Raw genomic sequence first — 17836 nt, 5'->3', positions numbered from 1 at the left:
GTGTGAATCGACCCCTCATCAGTTACCGATGAAACAGGTGCTTAATCCCGCCTATGACCTGGCTAAATTCGGAGCACCCGGCAACCCCCAATTGATAAATGTGTACTGTCCCTGGAGACCTCACGAGATGATGGCCATTCTCGCCGGGATGCCGGATAGAAAGAAATCACCTACCCGGTTTGTAGACTTTCTTCGGACTACCATTTCCGTTTATAATGCAGAACCAAGAGACTTGTGGGCATTAGTGCAGCAAATTTTAACCCCTGCTGAACGCATTCGGTTTTTGGGTCACATACAGTATGCGAATTATACTGAATTGGCAAACGCTCAGGCACAGAATGGTGATCGCGAACAGTCTATACTCAACGCCTTGACCACCACCCTACAAAAACCAATTGACCTAAATAAGATCTTAGACACCAGGCCTAAAAAGGGCGAGGGAGCAGACGAATATTTGGAAAGATTCTCTGAAATATACCAGAATCAGTCAGGAGATGTAGCATACCGTGAGGGAAGAAACTCACCACTGTACTGCGCTACACTACTGAACTGCCTGCCGACTCAGGTTGCTCAAGCAATTAAGACTAATAATATGAACTGGTCAGAGAATACTCCCAATCAGATGGATAGGGCAGTGAAATACTACTGGACGGAAAATAAGCACCACGAAGGTCAAGCCCAGGTTAGAGTCAAAACTGAGTATGTGGTAAAAAAGGAAGAGCCGAAACACACCCCAGACAGAACAGGATATCAGATGGAGCCTCAGTATTGTGTCCCAGGATGGTTTGACGAAGAAGGGAATGGGTACATTACACACCCTAACGGACCAACCGCTCCTAATTACGGCCCACCCTATGTTCCCCCGAGACGTGATTTTGAAGTAAGAGGAGGAGGGGGGAGAAAAACAGGGTCAGATGCCTGTTTTAATTGTGGTCAGCCAGGCCACTGGAGCAAGCAATGTCCCTCCCGTGGACAAGGAAATGGTGGCCATATGCAAGGGCAGCGAAGAGGAGGTTGGCAAGGGAATCGAGGACGAGGAAGATATACGGACTTTTCCCAAAACAATTCGTTCCCCCAGTATTCACTAGCTAACCTTGTGGTAAACGGGATCCAGTCAGAGCAGGAGCCCGTTCTGTCACTGATGATTAAAGGAAACCCACATACATTCTTAGTAGACACCGGAGCAACTATGTCATCTGTCCGATCGGAGCTCAATCTCCCTGAGTCCGGGGAAAAACAGAGTCTGTCTGGTTTTCAGGGACAAGTGAGCCAATACTCGATATCTGAACCAGTGGAAGTACAATTTGGAAATGAGTCAGTAAAACACCAATTTGTAATTACAAGTGGATTAGACTGCAACCTCATGGCTAGAGACTTGCTATGTGCATTCCACCTGAGCATTGAGTGCGGGGACGTGGGACTGACTGTGAAACCATGGGCCCCTAAAATGCAGTGTTATGTTTCCATCACCCCACAATGGTGGTCTCTAGACTTCAAAGATGAGAGTTCCCTTCATGTAACCTTGGCTTACGATATGAGTGGGAAAAATAAGGAATTGGAGGACTTTTACCGAAGCTGTGTAGGAACGGAATGGGAAGTTATCCGTCGGGCTATGGTTACAGGTCCAGAAGGGAGAGCAGAGTATGTTGAGATCCCCTCAGAGTTATGGAAGGAAGCACCTACTACAGGTTACATCACTCGGGGTGCTGCGAAGACAATGGGATGGGATCCAGGATACTTTGAAATAAAGGGAGCTCCACATATCACCCGGGAGGTGAATTACCCGTATCATGCGAAAGATTTAGGACCCATGGTAAAACAGACAGTCTAACAAGCTGATCCAAATAACCGACAGAAACAGACCCTGTCATGCGGCCGGACTATTCTGTTTTACCAGACACCAAGGGTTAACAGGGCACAATTGCGCCACCATGTGGGCAATGAAAAACCAGAATATGTTAATCCGCAAGTGTGGGCAGAGGATCCCACACAGGTAGGATGCGTTAAAATGACTCCTATTCATATTGCCCTGCAGGAAGATGTTGCACTACCCTCTATTCGACAATATCCACCAAAGCAACAGGCGATACCAAGCATTGACAAACTGATCGCTGGGTTGTTAACGCAAGGGATTTTGATCAAATTTCAGTCCCCGTGTAACACGCCCATACTGGCAGTTCCGAAGCCAGGCAAGCCAAACCAGTACAGATTAGTACAGGATTTGCGATCAATCAATGCCATTGTACAGCCGCTGCATGCTCTAGTGCCCAATCCAGCTCACATTCTGGCTCAAGTTCCTGCAACAGCCAAAGTCTTTGCAGTAGTCGATCTCCAACACGCCTTTTTCGCTTTGCCGCTGGACCCATCAAGTCAGTACCTTTTTGCCTTCACTTACAAGGGACAGCAATATATGTGGACCCGACTGCCACAAGGCTTCGTTAATTCACCAACGTTATTTTCTAGATGCTTACAGGAGCAATTACAGACATTGACTTTAAAACAAGGGTCTGCTCTCGTCCAGTATGTGGATGATTTGTTGATAGCCAGCCCTGATGAGCAGAGTAACCGAAAAGACACTGCCCAACTGCTAAATCACTTATCCTCACTAGGATACATAGTATCCCAATCGAAAGTACTGTTGGGCCAACAGAGGGTTAAGTTTCTTGGAGTCATGCTCTCAGCAACTGAGCGGAGCTTAGAAAGAAGCAGGATTGAACCAATCTGTCAATTCCCTGTACCTCACACTGCAAAGGAGGTTCGGCAGTGGATGGGAATGGTAAACTATTGCAGACAGTCGATCCCCAACATTGCTTTGGACACTAAATTATTAACTCCGTATACCAGCTTAGAGGGCAAATTTCAACTAGATTCTGACGCCTTAGGGGCATTTAAGAGATTAAATGAAGCTTTGTCACAAGCACCCGCATTGGGGAGACCGCTGTATGACAGACCATTTCAGTTGTACTGTACTATCCTCACTGATTGCTCGATTGCTGTTTTAACTCAAAAACATGGAGACAAGCATAGACCGGTAGCGTACTACTCTTCGAAGTTAGACCCGGTAGCACTGGGACATCCAGTTTGTACTCAGATTTTAACGGCCATTTACAATAGCCTGCTGTCGGCTGCTAATCTGACTTTACAACAGGACATCACTGTATACAGTTCACACTCGGTAACTGCATTATTAGGCCAGCTGCAGACTCAACATCTTACCATGGCTCGACAGAATAAGTATGAGATATATCTGCTGAATAATCCTAAGCTGCGATTTAAACATTGTACCACCATCAACCCAGCATGTTTTCTCACAGAGCCACCCCTTGAACAGACTGATCCAGGACACGATTGTTTATCTTTGATTAAGGAAGACACTTCTGTCAGAGACGATCTGTCTGATATCCCAATAAAAGATCCGGACATAACTATGTATGTAGATGGGAGTGCCTCTATTGGTTCCTTTGGGGAGAAACTTTCAGGTTATGCAATAGTGGACCAGGACGGTAAAACTGTCGAATCTGCTGCTTTTGAATTTCCATATTCTGCCCGACAAGCGGAACTGTTTGCACTGATAAGAGCTTGTGTCCTCGGAAAAGACCAAAGGGTCAATGTGTATACAGATTCCAGATACGCTTTCGGGGTAATTCACGATTTTGGACAGTTATGGAAAAACAGAGGGTTTCTGACTTCTGCAGGTACGCAGATTTCCCATCAGAAGTTAGTCTCAGATTTGTTACAAGCCCTTATGCTACCAAGACAGATCTCAGTTATAAAATGCTCCGCCCGCACGACAGGACAGACCCCAGTAGATATAGGGAATAGATATGCTGATCAGGAAGCTAAGGAAGCGTCCCAGACACAGAGGGTGGTTGTCCCTAGAATGATGAGTCAGACTAAAAGCTCAAACAAAAGCAAGTCTCCCTCTGAAAAGCCAATGCCAACCATCCAAGACGTCATTAAATTACAGGAGGACGCTCCTGACTGTGATAAGCCATTGTGGGAACAACTTGGTTGTACTTATGACTGTGTATCTAAATTATGGGTACCCCTGTGGGGCAGACCTGTATGTCAGATGAATTAGCAGTATGGGTTATTGAATGTGTACACTTTGCAACTCATTGTGGTGCCAAAGCTGTTAGTGGTACGCTGCTGGCCACTTGGTGGCATCCTATGTTGCAAGCCCTAGCCCAGAGTATTAGCAGTCGCTGTCTCATTTGTCAACAATACAACCCTGGGAAGGGAGTGCCTTGCGAATGGGGAACGACCCCTTTGCCGGAAGGTCCCTTTGAGACCCTCCAGATGGACTTCATTGAGTTGCAAAGATGTCAGGGTTATAAATATGTCCTAGTTATTGTTGATGTATTTAGTAAATGGATAGAGGCCTATCCGACAACAGATAACAAAGCCTCCACTGTTGTAAAAGTTCTGATGAAAGAGATCATCCCGAGATACGGAATCCCAAATCAATTGAGTTCAGATAACGGCCCTCATTTTGTGGGTCAGGTGAACAAGGAATTCTGCACCCAAATGGGCATTAAACAACAGTTACACTGTGCCTACAGGCCACAGGCCGCTGGGTTGGTCGAACGAGCTAATCAGACTTTGAAATATAAACTGGCTAAACTGCAGGCAGAGACTGGTACTACTTGGCTTAAACTTCTTCCTATCGCCTTATTTCAGATACGTACTACTCCGGCTGGGGTAGCACGGTTAAGTCCTGCTGAAATTATATGCGGGAGACCCCTCAAGACCCCGTGGAATCAAAATGTTCCGAAAACTGTCCACTTTCACCACATGACGACAGAAATGACTAATTATATTTTGTCATTAACTAAGGCATTGAGAAGCCTCCACTCTCGGGTACGAGCTGCCTACGTCGAACTTCCTCCTATAGCCAGTCCATCTAAAATTGAACCGGGAACGTACGTGTTAATCAGGAATTGGACAAGGAAAGGACTGGAACCTCGTTGGGAGGGACCCTATCAGGTTCTACTCACCACCCCTACCGCTGTGAAGGTAGAGGGGAAGAGTGCTTGGGTTCACCTCCACCACTGTAAAACTATCAGTCCCACGTCTCAAACTTAAAATGCTAACTTTTCTTTTCTTCTAAGAAATCTTCCCTATTTCGGTATCGTGACCAGTTATGAAAGTGTTCCCTTGGATCTTCTGCCTTGAACTCTTCCTGACCCTGGGAGTAACCAAAGAGAGAACATGTCGACGGGACCAGCCTCAGCACATACACCACCTATGCAAAGGAGACGTACTTCGATGTAATGATAATGACCCAGACGGATTCGGAAGGTGGAACATCACCCGGACAGACGGATGTGCCGGGCTCCTGAGGCAGCCCCACCGCTCGATAGAGTTCGGAATATCGCATGGAGGAATACCTTGTTATTGGACTGAGTGCAAATATGATTATGTTTGTAAACGTGAAGGGGAAAAGACCTCTGAGTTGTGTGAACAAGAGAGAGATACACAGAGGTATGTTCGGTACCTGAGATTTAACCAAGGGAGAAAGCGTAATGGGTTAGCCCCCATAGAGATTTTTAACTATCTAAGATTAGAGGGTTCTCTGCTACAGAGATGTAAGAGAGATCTCCAACTCCAAAAGCGCGAACTGCACGTTAACACCTTCCTGTACATGAGTTATGTGTATGCCAAACGGCATGGTATCTCTAGCTGTTGGGTGTGTTCCCACATTCCTATCCATTCCAAGGGAGGTATCCCTTTCAAGCCGATTCCCTTTACGTCCCATGAATCTGCGGAATGGGTCATAAGACGAAACAATTCGGGAAATGCGATAGGAACCCCGGAAACAATAGAATGGGCATAAGCGGGGTATAGTCTCAATGAGTTTAGAGGATGGTACCAGCCTAATTAAAATCAAGCCCATAAGCCCCCGTTCCTGCTCTTGACCAACACGTCTAGACCAAACGGGACGATATGTTGGAATAAGAATGCCCCAAATAATGGCCCTTTTATGGGACATAGTGATTGCAGCACCACCCACTATTGGCTACCGCCCATAGTCAACCTGACTACTCAGGGCATGTTCCAGGGCCAGTGGGCCCCAACGCTTAATAAAACCAGTGGGTTGCCGTGTAATCACCTTGACTCTCAGCCTTTTATATATATGGCTAAAGAGGGAAATTTAACTGCATATAATGAGACATATGTCATATGCGGCCATAAGGCATACCCATGGTTGCCTCAGAACTGGATCGGGTCCTGCTATTTCGGAAATGTAGTACCATATGTTTATCACTTGCCTTCCCTAGCGGATCACCACCATTATAGGCCAAAAAGGGCAATTACAGAAACGGAGCGATATTTCGCTATTTTGTTTCCCGGGTATGGGGTAGCCAGGACAATCAAGGAAATTCGGCAGGTGGCTTCGGTATTAGAGGATGTAGCCAATGAAACTGCAGTAGCATGAAGGATATTAATGCAGAAATGATAGCCATTCGGACAGTGGCCTTGCAGAATCGCATGGCTCTAGACTACCTGTTAGCCGCAAAAGGGGGAACATGTGCACTGATTGGATCAGAATGCTGCACCTGCATACCAGATAACTCGGAAAATATAACTAATCTGGCTGAGCATATACAGAAAGCTGTAACAAAATTACACCAAACCTCAGGAGAAGGTTGGTTAGAATGGCTTCTCAGTGGCTCATTGGGATCGTATTTGATGCACGGACTAATTAATCTAATTGTAGCAATATTTACTTTTGGCCTGATCGTTGCTTACGTCAAAATTTGCTGTCAGGTAGCAATGGAACAAATTCGAGTATGAGACTCTGCTCAGGCAGAACTGCTGAGTGAGCGAAAATTAGTTATCATGGAATGATAAAAGGGGGGGATGAGAATTTATACGTAGTGCCCCTTTAATGAAATGCCTTTGTAGTCAGTTTTCAGTAAAGTATTAAAACGCCTACGTGGCAAAGGAGCAGAATGCAAAATGGTTAGGAAATGGTTAATTAGTTAGTAACTGAGATTGGTACAGGTGGCCCCCCTGCTAGGCCATATGTTGTGTGGTCAGCAGGCCTGCATTGTCTTATCAATGTAGAAGTCTTTGATGTGTTTCAGGGTCTGGTCTGAGTGTCTCCATGTTGCGAGCTAATCAAGATTGGTCACAGCTTAGCAAGACCAAAAGGACATTCCTAGTGAGAAGAACAGGATACATCCATCAGTGTCTGTCACTGCGGCATGATCAGGCCATGGGATACCTGGGATTGGCTTGAAATCATGTCACCTCTCATGGCCAACCTATGCCCAGCTTATTATTGGTGCTGACCCTTGTGTTAACAATGTTCCAACCCCTATTGATCTGTATAAAGGTATGGATTGTTGTATATATCTTTGTTTTCATATTCTGTTAGGTTCGTCCGGACTCCCTCAGGAGTCTGAATCGAAGCGACAGACTGAGTCCTGCTATTAAACTTGTGTTGAACTTTAAAGGTGTATTCGACTCAATGTTTCCTGCAACAGACTGAGGGGTAAAGAATCCGGTTCGTCAAAGTGAATGGGCAAGAAGGTGGCAGATGGAGTATAATGTGAGGAAATGTGAGGTTATTCACTTTGGTAGAAAGAATAGAAAAACGGAATATGTTTTAATTGGTGAGAAACTATTAAATGTTGGTGTTCTGAGAGATTTGGTGGACCTCCGCCACAAAACAGAAAGTTAACATACAGGTACAGCAAGCAATTAGGAAGGCAAATGGTATGTCGGCATTTATTGCAAGGGGGTTGGAGTACAAGAGTAAGGAAGTTTTGCGATAATTGTACAGGGATTTGGTGAGACCACACCTGGAGTACTGTGTACAGTTTTGGTCTCCTATCTAAGGAAGGATACACTTGCCTTCGGGGCAGCGCAACGAATTTTAACTGGATTGATTCCTGGGAAGAGAGGGCTGTCATATGAGGAGAGATTGAGAAGAACAGGCACGTATTCTCTAGATTAGAAGAATGAGAGGTGACCTAATTGAAACTCATATCATTCTTAGAGGGCTTGACAGGGTAGATGCAGAGAGTCTGTTTCTCCTGGCTGGAGAGTCCAGAACCTTGGGTCATAGTCTCAGGATAAATGTTGGGCGATTTCGGACTGAGATGAGGAGGAATTTCTTCACTCAGAGGTTTGTGAATGTTTGGAATTCTCTACCCCAGACGACTGTGGATGCTGAATCGTTTAGCATATTCAAGGCTGAGATCGATGAACATTTGGACTCTAAAGGAATCACGGGATATGTGGATCGGCCGGGAAAGTGGAATTGAGTTCGAAGATCAGCTGTGATCTGATTGAATGGCAGAGCAGGCCCGAGGGGCCGTATGGCCGACACCTGCTCCTTATTCCTCACGTTCTTATGACCATTCGACAGCACAGTGCTCCCTCAGTAATGACCATCCGATAGCACAGTGTCCCCTCAGTACTGACCCTCCGACAGCACTGCGCTCCCTCAGTGTCAGCCTGGATTATGTGTTCAGGTTTCTGGAGTGGGACTTGAACTCATAACCTTCTGAGTCACAGGTGAGAGTTGTACCACTGAGCAACGGCTGATGCCTGAAACGGGGAGAGGGAGATAGAGGGGCTTACGGAGACCACACTGGAGCGTGGATATGGCTGAAGGCACAGCTGTCAAAAGTAGGAAAAAATGGACTGTGGATGCACAAGTTGCCAGAAGTGGAGGACCGGAGTGGTGAGCGACTCACCAATGAAAACGCCGGGGGTGGGATGGAATCTGTGGCTCGGACTTCCCAATTTTTAATTGAAGGAGATTGTGTCTAATCTAAAACAGAATGTGTGTCTGACAAATACAAAAACATTGGAGTCATAGAATCATAGAAAGGTTACTGCACATAAGGAGGCCATTCGGTGCATCGAGTATGTGCCTGCTCTATGCAAGAGCAATCCAGCTGGTTCGACTCCTCCGCTCTTTCTCCGTTGTCCTGCAATTGTTTCCTTTCAAGTACTTATCCAGTTCCCTTTTGAAGGCCATGATTGAATCTGCTTCCGCCACCCTCTCGGGCAGTGTATTCCAGATCCTAACCACTCGCTGTGTAAAAACGTTTTTACTCGTGTCATCTTTGGTTCTTTTGCCAATCTCCTTAAATTGATGTCCTCTGATTCATGAACCTTCCGCCAATGGGAACAGTTTCTGTCTATCTAAGCTCTATCTACAACCTTCATGATTTTGAACAACTCTCTCAAATCTCCTCTCAACATTCTCTGCTCCAAGGAGAATAACCCCAGCTTCTCCAATCTATTCACGTAACTAAAGTACCTCATCCCGGGAATCATTCTGGTAAATTTCTTTTGCACCTTCTCGAAGGCATTCACATTTTTCCTGAAGTGCCGTGCCCAGAACTGGACACAATACTCTAATTGTGGCCGAACCAGTGTTTTATAAAGGTTCATCATGACATCCTTGCTTTTGTGCTGTTTGCCTCTATTTATAAAGCCCACGATCCCGTATGATTTTTTAACTCCTTTCTCAACCTGCCTTGCCAGCTTCAACGATTTGTGCACATATAATCCCAGATCTCTCTGTTCCTGCACGAAGGGTCAAGAGAGGCGGTGGTTTTGTCAGCGTCCATCTGAAAGCTGGTCCGTGTCTACGGACTGTGTCGCCAAAGGGCAGCATGTAGATGAGGAAGAGGAGGGAGCCAAGGATTGAACCTTTAGAAACATCAGAGATAACGGTGATAGGGTGGGAAGAGAAGCTTCTCCTGGCTCTGATCAGATAGGTGAGTGGGAACCAAGTGAGGGCAGTCCCAGAAAAAGAGGCCAAAACTAATGAATGAGGAGGCCATTGGTGGGTTTGCTGCAGGTATGGCGATGGGAAGGGGTGGGCCATGGAGGGATTTAAACCCAAGGATGAGAACTTTAAATTTAAGTGATATGGAACTGGGAGCCAGTGAGGGTCAGTGAGGCCTAGCAGGACCTAGTGCTGGTTGGACACGGACAACAGAGTTTTGGACGAGCTCACGTTTATGGAAGGTGGAGGTTGGGTGTCCAGCCAGGAGTGCATTGGAGGAATGGCGCCTGGAGGGGACAGAGGCATTGATGAGGGTTTCAATGGAAATGGGCTGAGGAAGGAATGGATGCGGGTGAGGGAATCACGGGGCCTTTGTGAAGGAGGTCAAATCGGGTCATGAGCTGAGCTCGGTGTTACACGTGGCCAGTTTTACTGGAGCCGTAAACCGATGTAGAATAAACGGGTAAATATCTGCAGTAAAATAGTGGAGAGAGGAATGTCAATGGGAAACGTTCAGTGTCCGTCCCCTAATATCACCCACAGTCATTTCTAGGCTGCAATCCTCAACCTGCCCTTTAACTGTCCTCGTGTCAGAGACTCACAATTCATATTTTAACTGGGAAACTGCAGGAACAGAGTGAAACGGTTCTGCTTTTTTTTATTCGTTCATGGGATGTGGGCGTCGCTGGCGAGGCCACCATTTATTGCCCATCCCTAATTGCCCTTGAGAAGGTGGTGGTGAGCCGCTTTCTTGAACCGCTGCAGTCCATTTGGTGATGGTTCTCCCACAGTGCTGTTCGGAAGGGATTTCCAGGACTTTGACCCAGCGACGATGAAGGAACGGCGATATATTTCCAAGTCGGGATGGTGTGTGACTTGGAGGGGAACGTGCAGGTGGTGTTGTTCCCATGTGCCTGCTGCTCTTGTCCGTCTAGGTGGCAGAGGTCGTGGGTTTGGGAGGTGCTGTCGAAGAAGCCTTGGCGAGTTGCTGCAGTGCATCCTGTGCATGGTACACACTGCAGCCACAGCTTGTGTCCCTGGATTCAGTCTACAGTGTGGAGAATCGGTAATATTTACAAATGAATCACCAGGAGTGAACATGGTCAATACAATTGTATAAAAATTGTAAATGAAGCCGCTCATTATTATTGGATCGATCCGGTATGAGAACAGATTTCAACTTTATTCCTGAGAGAGGTCTGATTAAGATAATGTCCTGTTTTTTGAGATGTTCGTATTATATCCACCACATTATTTACATCATAGTCAAAGCTGCTGATATAATGTGTTTGTTCAAGGCACTGTAACTAATAACAATGATCAGGAGTATAACCGTGTCAGTGGAGACTGATCCCCTGTATAAATCAGGGCTTGTTGGAATGGATCAGCTCAGAGTGCCTGCCGGAGCTGTGGTTTCCAGGCCAACAGAAGTCAGTGCTTCTCACAGAAATGGGATATCCAGTAATATTTCAGATAGAAGACATTTATTATCCTGTTCTTTCAGCGGTTGGAGTTCCAGGTAAGCCGTTATCTCATCTGTTAATGGTGTAAATCAGCGTTCACTCTGCTGCTGTACTTGGCATATGATTTTTTTCTACCACCGCGTTTAACACAGTCACCTGTTCTGTTCTATCGGTTGGATGATGGAATGTGTTCAGTCTCTGCTCTTTCGGTCTTGTAGGAGTTGAATTATATCCGTAATGACCCTTTTATATCCAACCCTGGCATTGTTACTGGATTATTCTCTGTACTGAATGTATTGGAATCAGGTGTTTGCGCGAAGAGCTGGTATCAGACCATCAGGAGCTGTTAACAGTTTCATGTTGTGGAACTGACCTGTCCTGGAATATGTTTTCATCAATGTATTTTCAGTGATTGATAATGAGACATCTCACGGTCTCAGTGTTACAAGGAGGCAGTGGAATGTCCTCCCTCCCCAATAACATGCTTCAGTTTAACTGGGATTTCAATGTATTTATTCGTGTTCACTGTTATGAAATATTATTTCATTATCTGTGTATCCGACGCCGCTTCAGATGTCTGATTACTGAACAGAGTTTGCTGCTGACTCTTTCACATCTCCTTCTCTGCTTCACTGTGGATGAATTCACTGACTGTCACTGGACTTCATTGTAAAATGAACTGTTTTCATGTTATGCTGTCTCAATTTACACCGTGTCTGTTGGAATCAAGAACCCTTCTATTTATCTGCAGATTAGAAGTGTGACTTTAGCGTTTTGTTAATTGAACAATCCCGCCATCTATCCCTTTACTTTATAATTACAGGAGAAGGAATCTCAATTATTGTGAGATCTCCCTGGGAGAGGCATTCGATTCGGTTTACTCCATGATTTGCAGATGACGTGAACAATGTCGGTGAAGAGGTGGAGAATTGAATGATCTGTAGAAACATTCTACAGAGGCTTCACTATTTAACAAACGAACACTGAGAATAGGATCGGTGAAACACGGGGCTGGTTAACAGAATGCAGGCACAGGATGATAGGATTTAATCGGATATGAAAATGGACTTGTGAAAGAGAGTAGAGTGAGTGATTGAGAGGGCGACTGAAAGGGAAAGCGGGAGGCTGTGGTGTGAATAATTCATCAGAATGAACTGCTGAAACTTCCAGTACAATTAAACATTGAAAATATTATTTGAAAGTTTTATTACGTTTTGGTCAGATTGGGTGAGTTTTTATTGTGGGACTCGCTCCTCATGTTTATATCCCTGTCAGGTCCTCAGTCTGTTTTTCGTGAATGTTCCTTGTTTTCCAAATTAACACGAAATATAATTAAAATTTACATCAAGAATAAAATCAGTGACTTATTGATCGTGATGAATTATTCATATACTGTATTTTTAAAGCTGGTCTGAATTCAATAAGCAACGAGGTTGATATAATTAATACCCAACACAGCTTCACTGACACCAACAACCAGATAAATGAACTGTTGAATGTATTAGTTGGATTGTGTTAGTGGGGCCTATAGATTAGATTTCATCTAACACTCTGCTGCAGTCTCTCCCTCTGAAACCCAGCCTCACCTCGCATTGCATTGAATCCTCTGTTTCCTCATCCCTTCCTTCAGTTTATCCAAATTTCCAAATTATCTGCTCCTGAATCCCCTCCAGCTCCGAGATGTCCTTTTCCTTGTCTCCCTCCCAATCGCACTCACTGGGACGGTCTTCAGCCGCCTTACTGCCAGCCCCTGTGGGATCCCTTAAGCCAGAGCAAAAAAACGGCTTCACCCCCCCCCCCCCAGCCCCGTCCCCTCACATTGCCGACCTTTCCCTCTCTTTCCTCTCCGTCTGGAGCCATAATCTACTTTAAACCGCTGGATTACCGGTGTGTAAAATCCCTTCTCCCTTCCCCACCGGCACTGTGCCCTCACTCAGCCCTTCCAGTGGATCCGGTGCTCACTTTATTCACTTTCTGTATCCAACTCCCAATCCATTATTGATCATTGTGTTTAAAAACATCTCTCTGCCCGAAAGCGCTGCCCTGGTCAATGAATCATTTTCCACCCTTCGATGCAGCAACAAAGCTGGAAATTTCACTCCGGATCCTCTCAAACTGCTTCTTTGGCTCCAGGTCTGATCAGTAATTTCTCTGCTTCCTTTTCTCTCTCTTACAGTTAACTTGGTGGCGATTGTGATCCTGTCCCGAGGAAAGTGCGGTCTCTCCAAATGTATCAGTCGCTACCTGGTGGGAATGGCAGTGGCCGATCTCCTGGTCGTTATCATTGGTGTGATATTGAATTGGATTGGTATGATTTATTTCAGAGATTCATTCCTGCTCATTACTCCCGTGTGTAGTTTTATTATCTTTTTGAGTGAAGCAACCACGGAGGTTTCTGTCTGGTTCACAGTCGCTTTCACCTTTGATCGATTTGTGGCCATTTGTTGTGAGAAGCTGAAAACTAAATATTGCACCGAGAGAACGGCGGCTGTGGTTCTGGGAACAGTGAGTGTGCTGGGCTGTTTACAGAGTGTCCCCTGGTATTTTGCATATGAACCTGGTGATATAATTGATCATGTTCCCTGGTTTTGTGTGATTAAATCGAGCTTTCGTACTTCTCCCGCATGGTCCGCATTTGAGATGTTTCACCTTATTTTAACACCTTGTGTACCGTTCTGTCTGATTTTGCTGTTCAATGTTCTGACTGTCAGGCGTATTTTAATATCCAGTCGAGTCCGCAGGGGACTCCGGGGCCGCAGCAATGGAGAGAATCAGAGTGATCCAGAGATGGAGAACCGAAAGAAATCCATCATTTTACTCTTCAGTATATCGGGCAGTTTTATACTGTTGTGGCTGACAAAGGTTGTGTTTTTAATTTATCTGCGAATTGCAGACATTCGGTATTTTCACTCCTACACTGATCCTGTTTTTCTCACAGAACACACAGCAAAGATGCTGCAGCTTCTCAGTTCCTGCACAAACACGTGTATTTATGTCCTGACCCAGACTAAATTTAGAGAGGAGCTGAATAACGCGGTGAAATACCCACTCAATCTAATTGTTAAATTAGTGAAATCATCGAAAGAGCTGAAGGGTTTCAAGCACTGGAACTAAGTCCCATTTCATACTCCATCCCTACACTTCCCGGGGGACGGAAAGTACATTTTATTTTGCAGCACAGAACCATTAAATGATCTGAAATATGCTTCTGATATTATATTTTGTTGATAATCTGAACTTTTGGGGCAGTGTTTATTCTGCACGCGACACATGCATTTTTGCTCGATATGACGGCACGAGAGATCTCAGCTGTACTTCAAATAAATGTCCGTCCAGCAAAATTTGCAAAGCTGGGAATCAAATTAACTGCTGCGGGCCAGATCAGAATGGGTGCACTCCACATAAATGAAGAGGGAGAGAGATGGGGAGAGAGTGAGGGAGAGAGTAAAAGACAGAGAGATGGGGAAAGAGGGATAGGGAGAGAGACTGAGACACGGAGAGATACAGAGAGGGAAAGAGAGGGGGGAGAGTGAGTGACATAGAGACAGAGAGAAACACACAGGGATAAGGAGTGAGAGAGAGACTGGGATAGTGATTTCGAGACAGAGAGAAACAGAGAGAAAGAGAGGGAGATAGTGGTACAGCGACAAAGAGAAAGTGAGAAAGACAGAGAGAGAGAGACAGAGAGACAGAGGGAGGGAGAGAGAGAGAAATAGAGAGACAGAGGGAAAGAGGGAGGCGGAGAGAGGAGGGGACAGTGAGAAAAAAAAACACAGGGAAAAAGAAGTATAATGATTAATATATAATGAGAGACCAAGCAGACATTGATGGGACGAGATAGAGAGAGACTGACAAAGAATTACAAAGTGATGGAAGTAGAAGTGGAAATAACAAGACAGAAAAACAGACAGAAAATAAACAGAGACAAACGATATAAACAGAGAACAGACACAATGAAAGACGGACAAACATATAAAGAGATAGGAGGGTAGAGACAGGAGTGAGAATAGAACACAGAAATAACCAAACAAACTTTGTAATCAGCCTGGAGTGTGTGAGAGCGCTGACCAGCAGAAGAACAGCAGATGAAGCAGGCCAGACAGTTCATGTTTGTTCTGGGGTAACACTCTTGTGGATTTAACGTGTGATATTTCTCAAGGTGAAGCCTGGAGGCTGCACAATAAAGTCACTCAGTCTTGTGTCCCTGACCCTGACAATTGCAGCTGCACTGTGTAGTAAACATCCATCTGATAAACGAAAGCCTGAGACTAAATCGGCTTCAGCATGTCTGAAGGAAAAGGACGGTTCAAAGGTGGAAAGCCTGTTAAAAGGACTGTTAATGACACTTCGTGAATGACCACACGGCAGGGGATACAAGCAATATCCATAGCAATCAGTACGATTCAAGGAGGGCTAGAGGTGGTTTGAAAATCTGCCGCCTTAACTTAGTTACGTTGTGGACACTGAGAGAAAACAAGTGAAGTGTCAATCAATCGTGGGTTGTATTTGTCAGAACCTGTTGTTGACAAGACACCGTCCCAGAGGTGTGATTCTGTGTTAATAAGGTCTTTAGATCGGGGCAGAAGTTGAGTGGGGAGAGACACAGATCCAACATGACTACTCCAACCTCAGCTTTCGCTTCCTCGCAGCACCTGGAATCTTCCTGACTGCTCGCTACCTCCCGGCTTGATGCCTCGATGTACGTTTACAGATTGCCTGTGAAGCACATGAACTGGCTACAAGAGAAATTCACGCTACACTACAAAAGTATTTATCACAATCTCGACAGGGTCCCGCAGCACTCTTCTGATCTGTTACTGTTACAAATACTGTTATTGTTTCAGATTAAAGAAAAATATGAATAATGGAGAAATTAACCAAATCCCAGATCAGAACTACATTCAGATTGAGTCCAATTTTATTCTGATTTATTTAATAGAAGTTAAATTGGCATTCTCTACACAACTGTAGGAATAACCAAATGTTAATCCATTTTTTCCGCAGAAGTTCACATTTTGGTGTTTAGTTCCCTCACTGCAACGCTGTCTTTGTGCTAAACACCAGCTAGTGCCAGTCTCACTCAGTCTGTATCTTTAACTATAGATCAACAGTGGTTTAACAGGAAAGGAAATGAACCCTCTCCGTGTCTCTCACCACAACAAGCTCCGCCTTGCCCCTCAATAAGATGGCTGCCTTCCTGGTGGCCATTTTGTTTCAGGCTAAGAGCAGCCATTTTGATTAAGCTGCATGGCTGTCTTGCCCCTCTGTAAGATGGCTAACTTATTGCCTGCCATTTTGTTCAAGATCAGGGCTCTGCACTTTGCAGAACAATTAATGCATTGTCAAATATAAATAAAAAGTGCAAACTAATTTGTTGCGTTTAATTAAAATGTTTAATCATCTGTAAATTGCTATGAACCATCATAAATACCTTTATTATTTTCTTAATCTGTAACGTGTACATTTGTGTTTTGTTCGTGGAGAAGATGAGACAATTTTGCATGTTGATGAACATCACAATTTAATAGCATAATAACAGCTGGAACGTAGACAGTTTTTCTACAAACTAGCTATAATTTTACACAAACCCTTTGATGCTTCATTAAATTGCATTAACCTGACTCCTTCTCCCTACTTTGCCTTCCTCTGCGGAATCCAAAAGACCTAAACTAAATCACGTGTAGCCTCTTTCACACAAAATCCATTCTCATAATACATTAATACTGACTTTTTTATTCTTAACCTATTTTTCTTATTATATTATGCACAATGCTACACATGGGTACAGAGGTTTAAATATAAAATAAATCTCCCCAGGAAGGAGGGAGAGGAAACATGGAGAGACGCTCTGAAACCAGGGAATAAACAAAAAAAAAGATATCAAACACCAAAGGCAGGGAAAAAGAAATAACATTTGGAGAGAGACTGAAACTGACCATGGACACTTCAGGAGAGAGATTGGGAATAAGGCACAGAGAGGGAATGAAATTACGAATGAACAGAGATTAATATGTACATCACCTCAGGAAGAAGAGAGTGAATAAAAGATCAGAGACTGGGAATCAGCAAAGATTTAAATCTAAAAATGACTTCTAGGGGGGCACAAGGAAAACACGGAGATCGGGTCTGAAAGTGGGGATACAGATTTAAACAGGAAAATCATGATAGCAGGTGGTGAGGGAAAACATGCAGAATGGGACAAATACTGGGAATAAACAAGGACTTCAAAATTAAACTCTCCTCAGGGAGCAAATGTGGAATATCAGGGTGCAGGGGACAGCAAGTGGAGATTAAAAGAGAATTATATATAAATATCACCCTGAAAGGGAGAACATAAGAACATAAGAATTGGTGGACATAAAATGAGCAAGATCCATCCAGTGTGATACAATGATAATGGAGTTGGTGATTAATCACAGCAATCGATCTCCATCAATGGGAACATTGTGACATATTGTGATATTGTAAAATGGGTGAGAGTGAATCGACAGTCCCTTTTACATCTTTCCAATTTTCATTTCATTGAATTCAATAGAAATAAAAATGGGGAGAGAGGTAAAACCGGCTGCTTATTCGCTATCAGCCGTTTTACACTATCGCACGAAGTCCTAATCTA

General features: G+C 44.5%; 2 protein-coding genes across 2 annotated transcripts; both read left to right on the top strand.

Moving 5' to 3' along the window:
• Positions 1 to 1363: 1363 nt before the first annotated feature.
• On the top strand, positions 1364 to 4725 carry LOC137316374 (uncharacterized; the record flags this gene model as incomplete). The annotated part of the gene is made up of 3 exons (XM_067980448.1): positions 1364 to 1813; positions 2036 to 2966; positions 4133 to 4725. Coding segments are annotated over exons 1-3 (1974 nt in total), but the record flags the coding sequence as incomplete, so codon positions are not given.
• Positions 4726 to 11206: 6481 nt separating this feature from the next.
• LOC137316362 (probable G-protein coupled receptor 139) lies at positions 11207 to 14283 on the top strand (the record flags this gene model as incomplete). The annotated part of the gene is made up of 2 exons (XM_067980430.1): positions 11207 to 11276; positions 13397 to 14283. Coding segments are annotated over exons 1-2 (957 nt in total), but the record flags the coding sequence as incomplete, so codon positions are not given.
• Positions 14284 to 17836: the final 3553 nt, after the last annotated feature.

The sequence above is a fragment of the Heptranchias perlo genome, unplaced genomic scaffold (genome assembly GCF_035084215.1).
Source record: "Heptranchias perlo isolate sHepPer1 unplaced genomic scaffold, sHepPer1.hap1 HAP1_SCAFFOLD_59, whole genome shotgun sequence".
Lineage (NCBI taxonomy): Eukaryota > Metazoa > Chordata > Chondrichthyes > Hexanchiformes > Hexanchidae > Heptranchias > Heptranchias perlo.
Note: the sequence above shows the minus strand (reverse complement) of the source record. Positions and strands in the feature narration are given on the sequence as shown.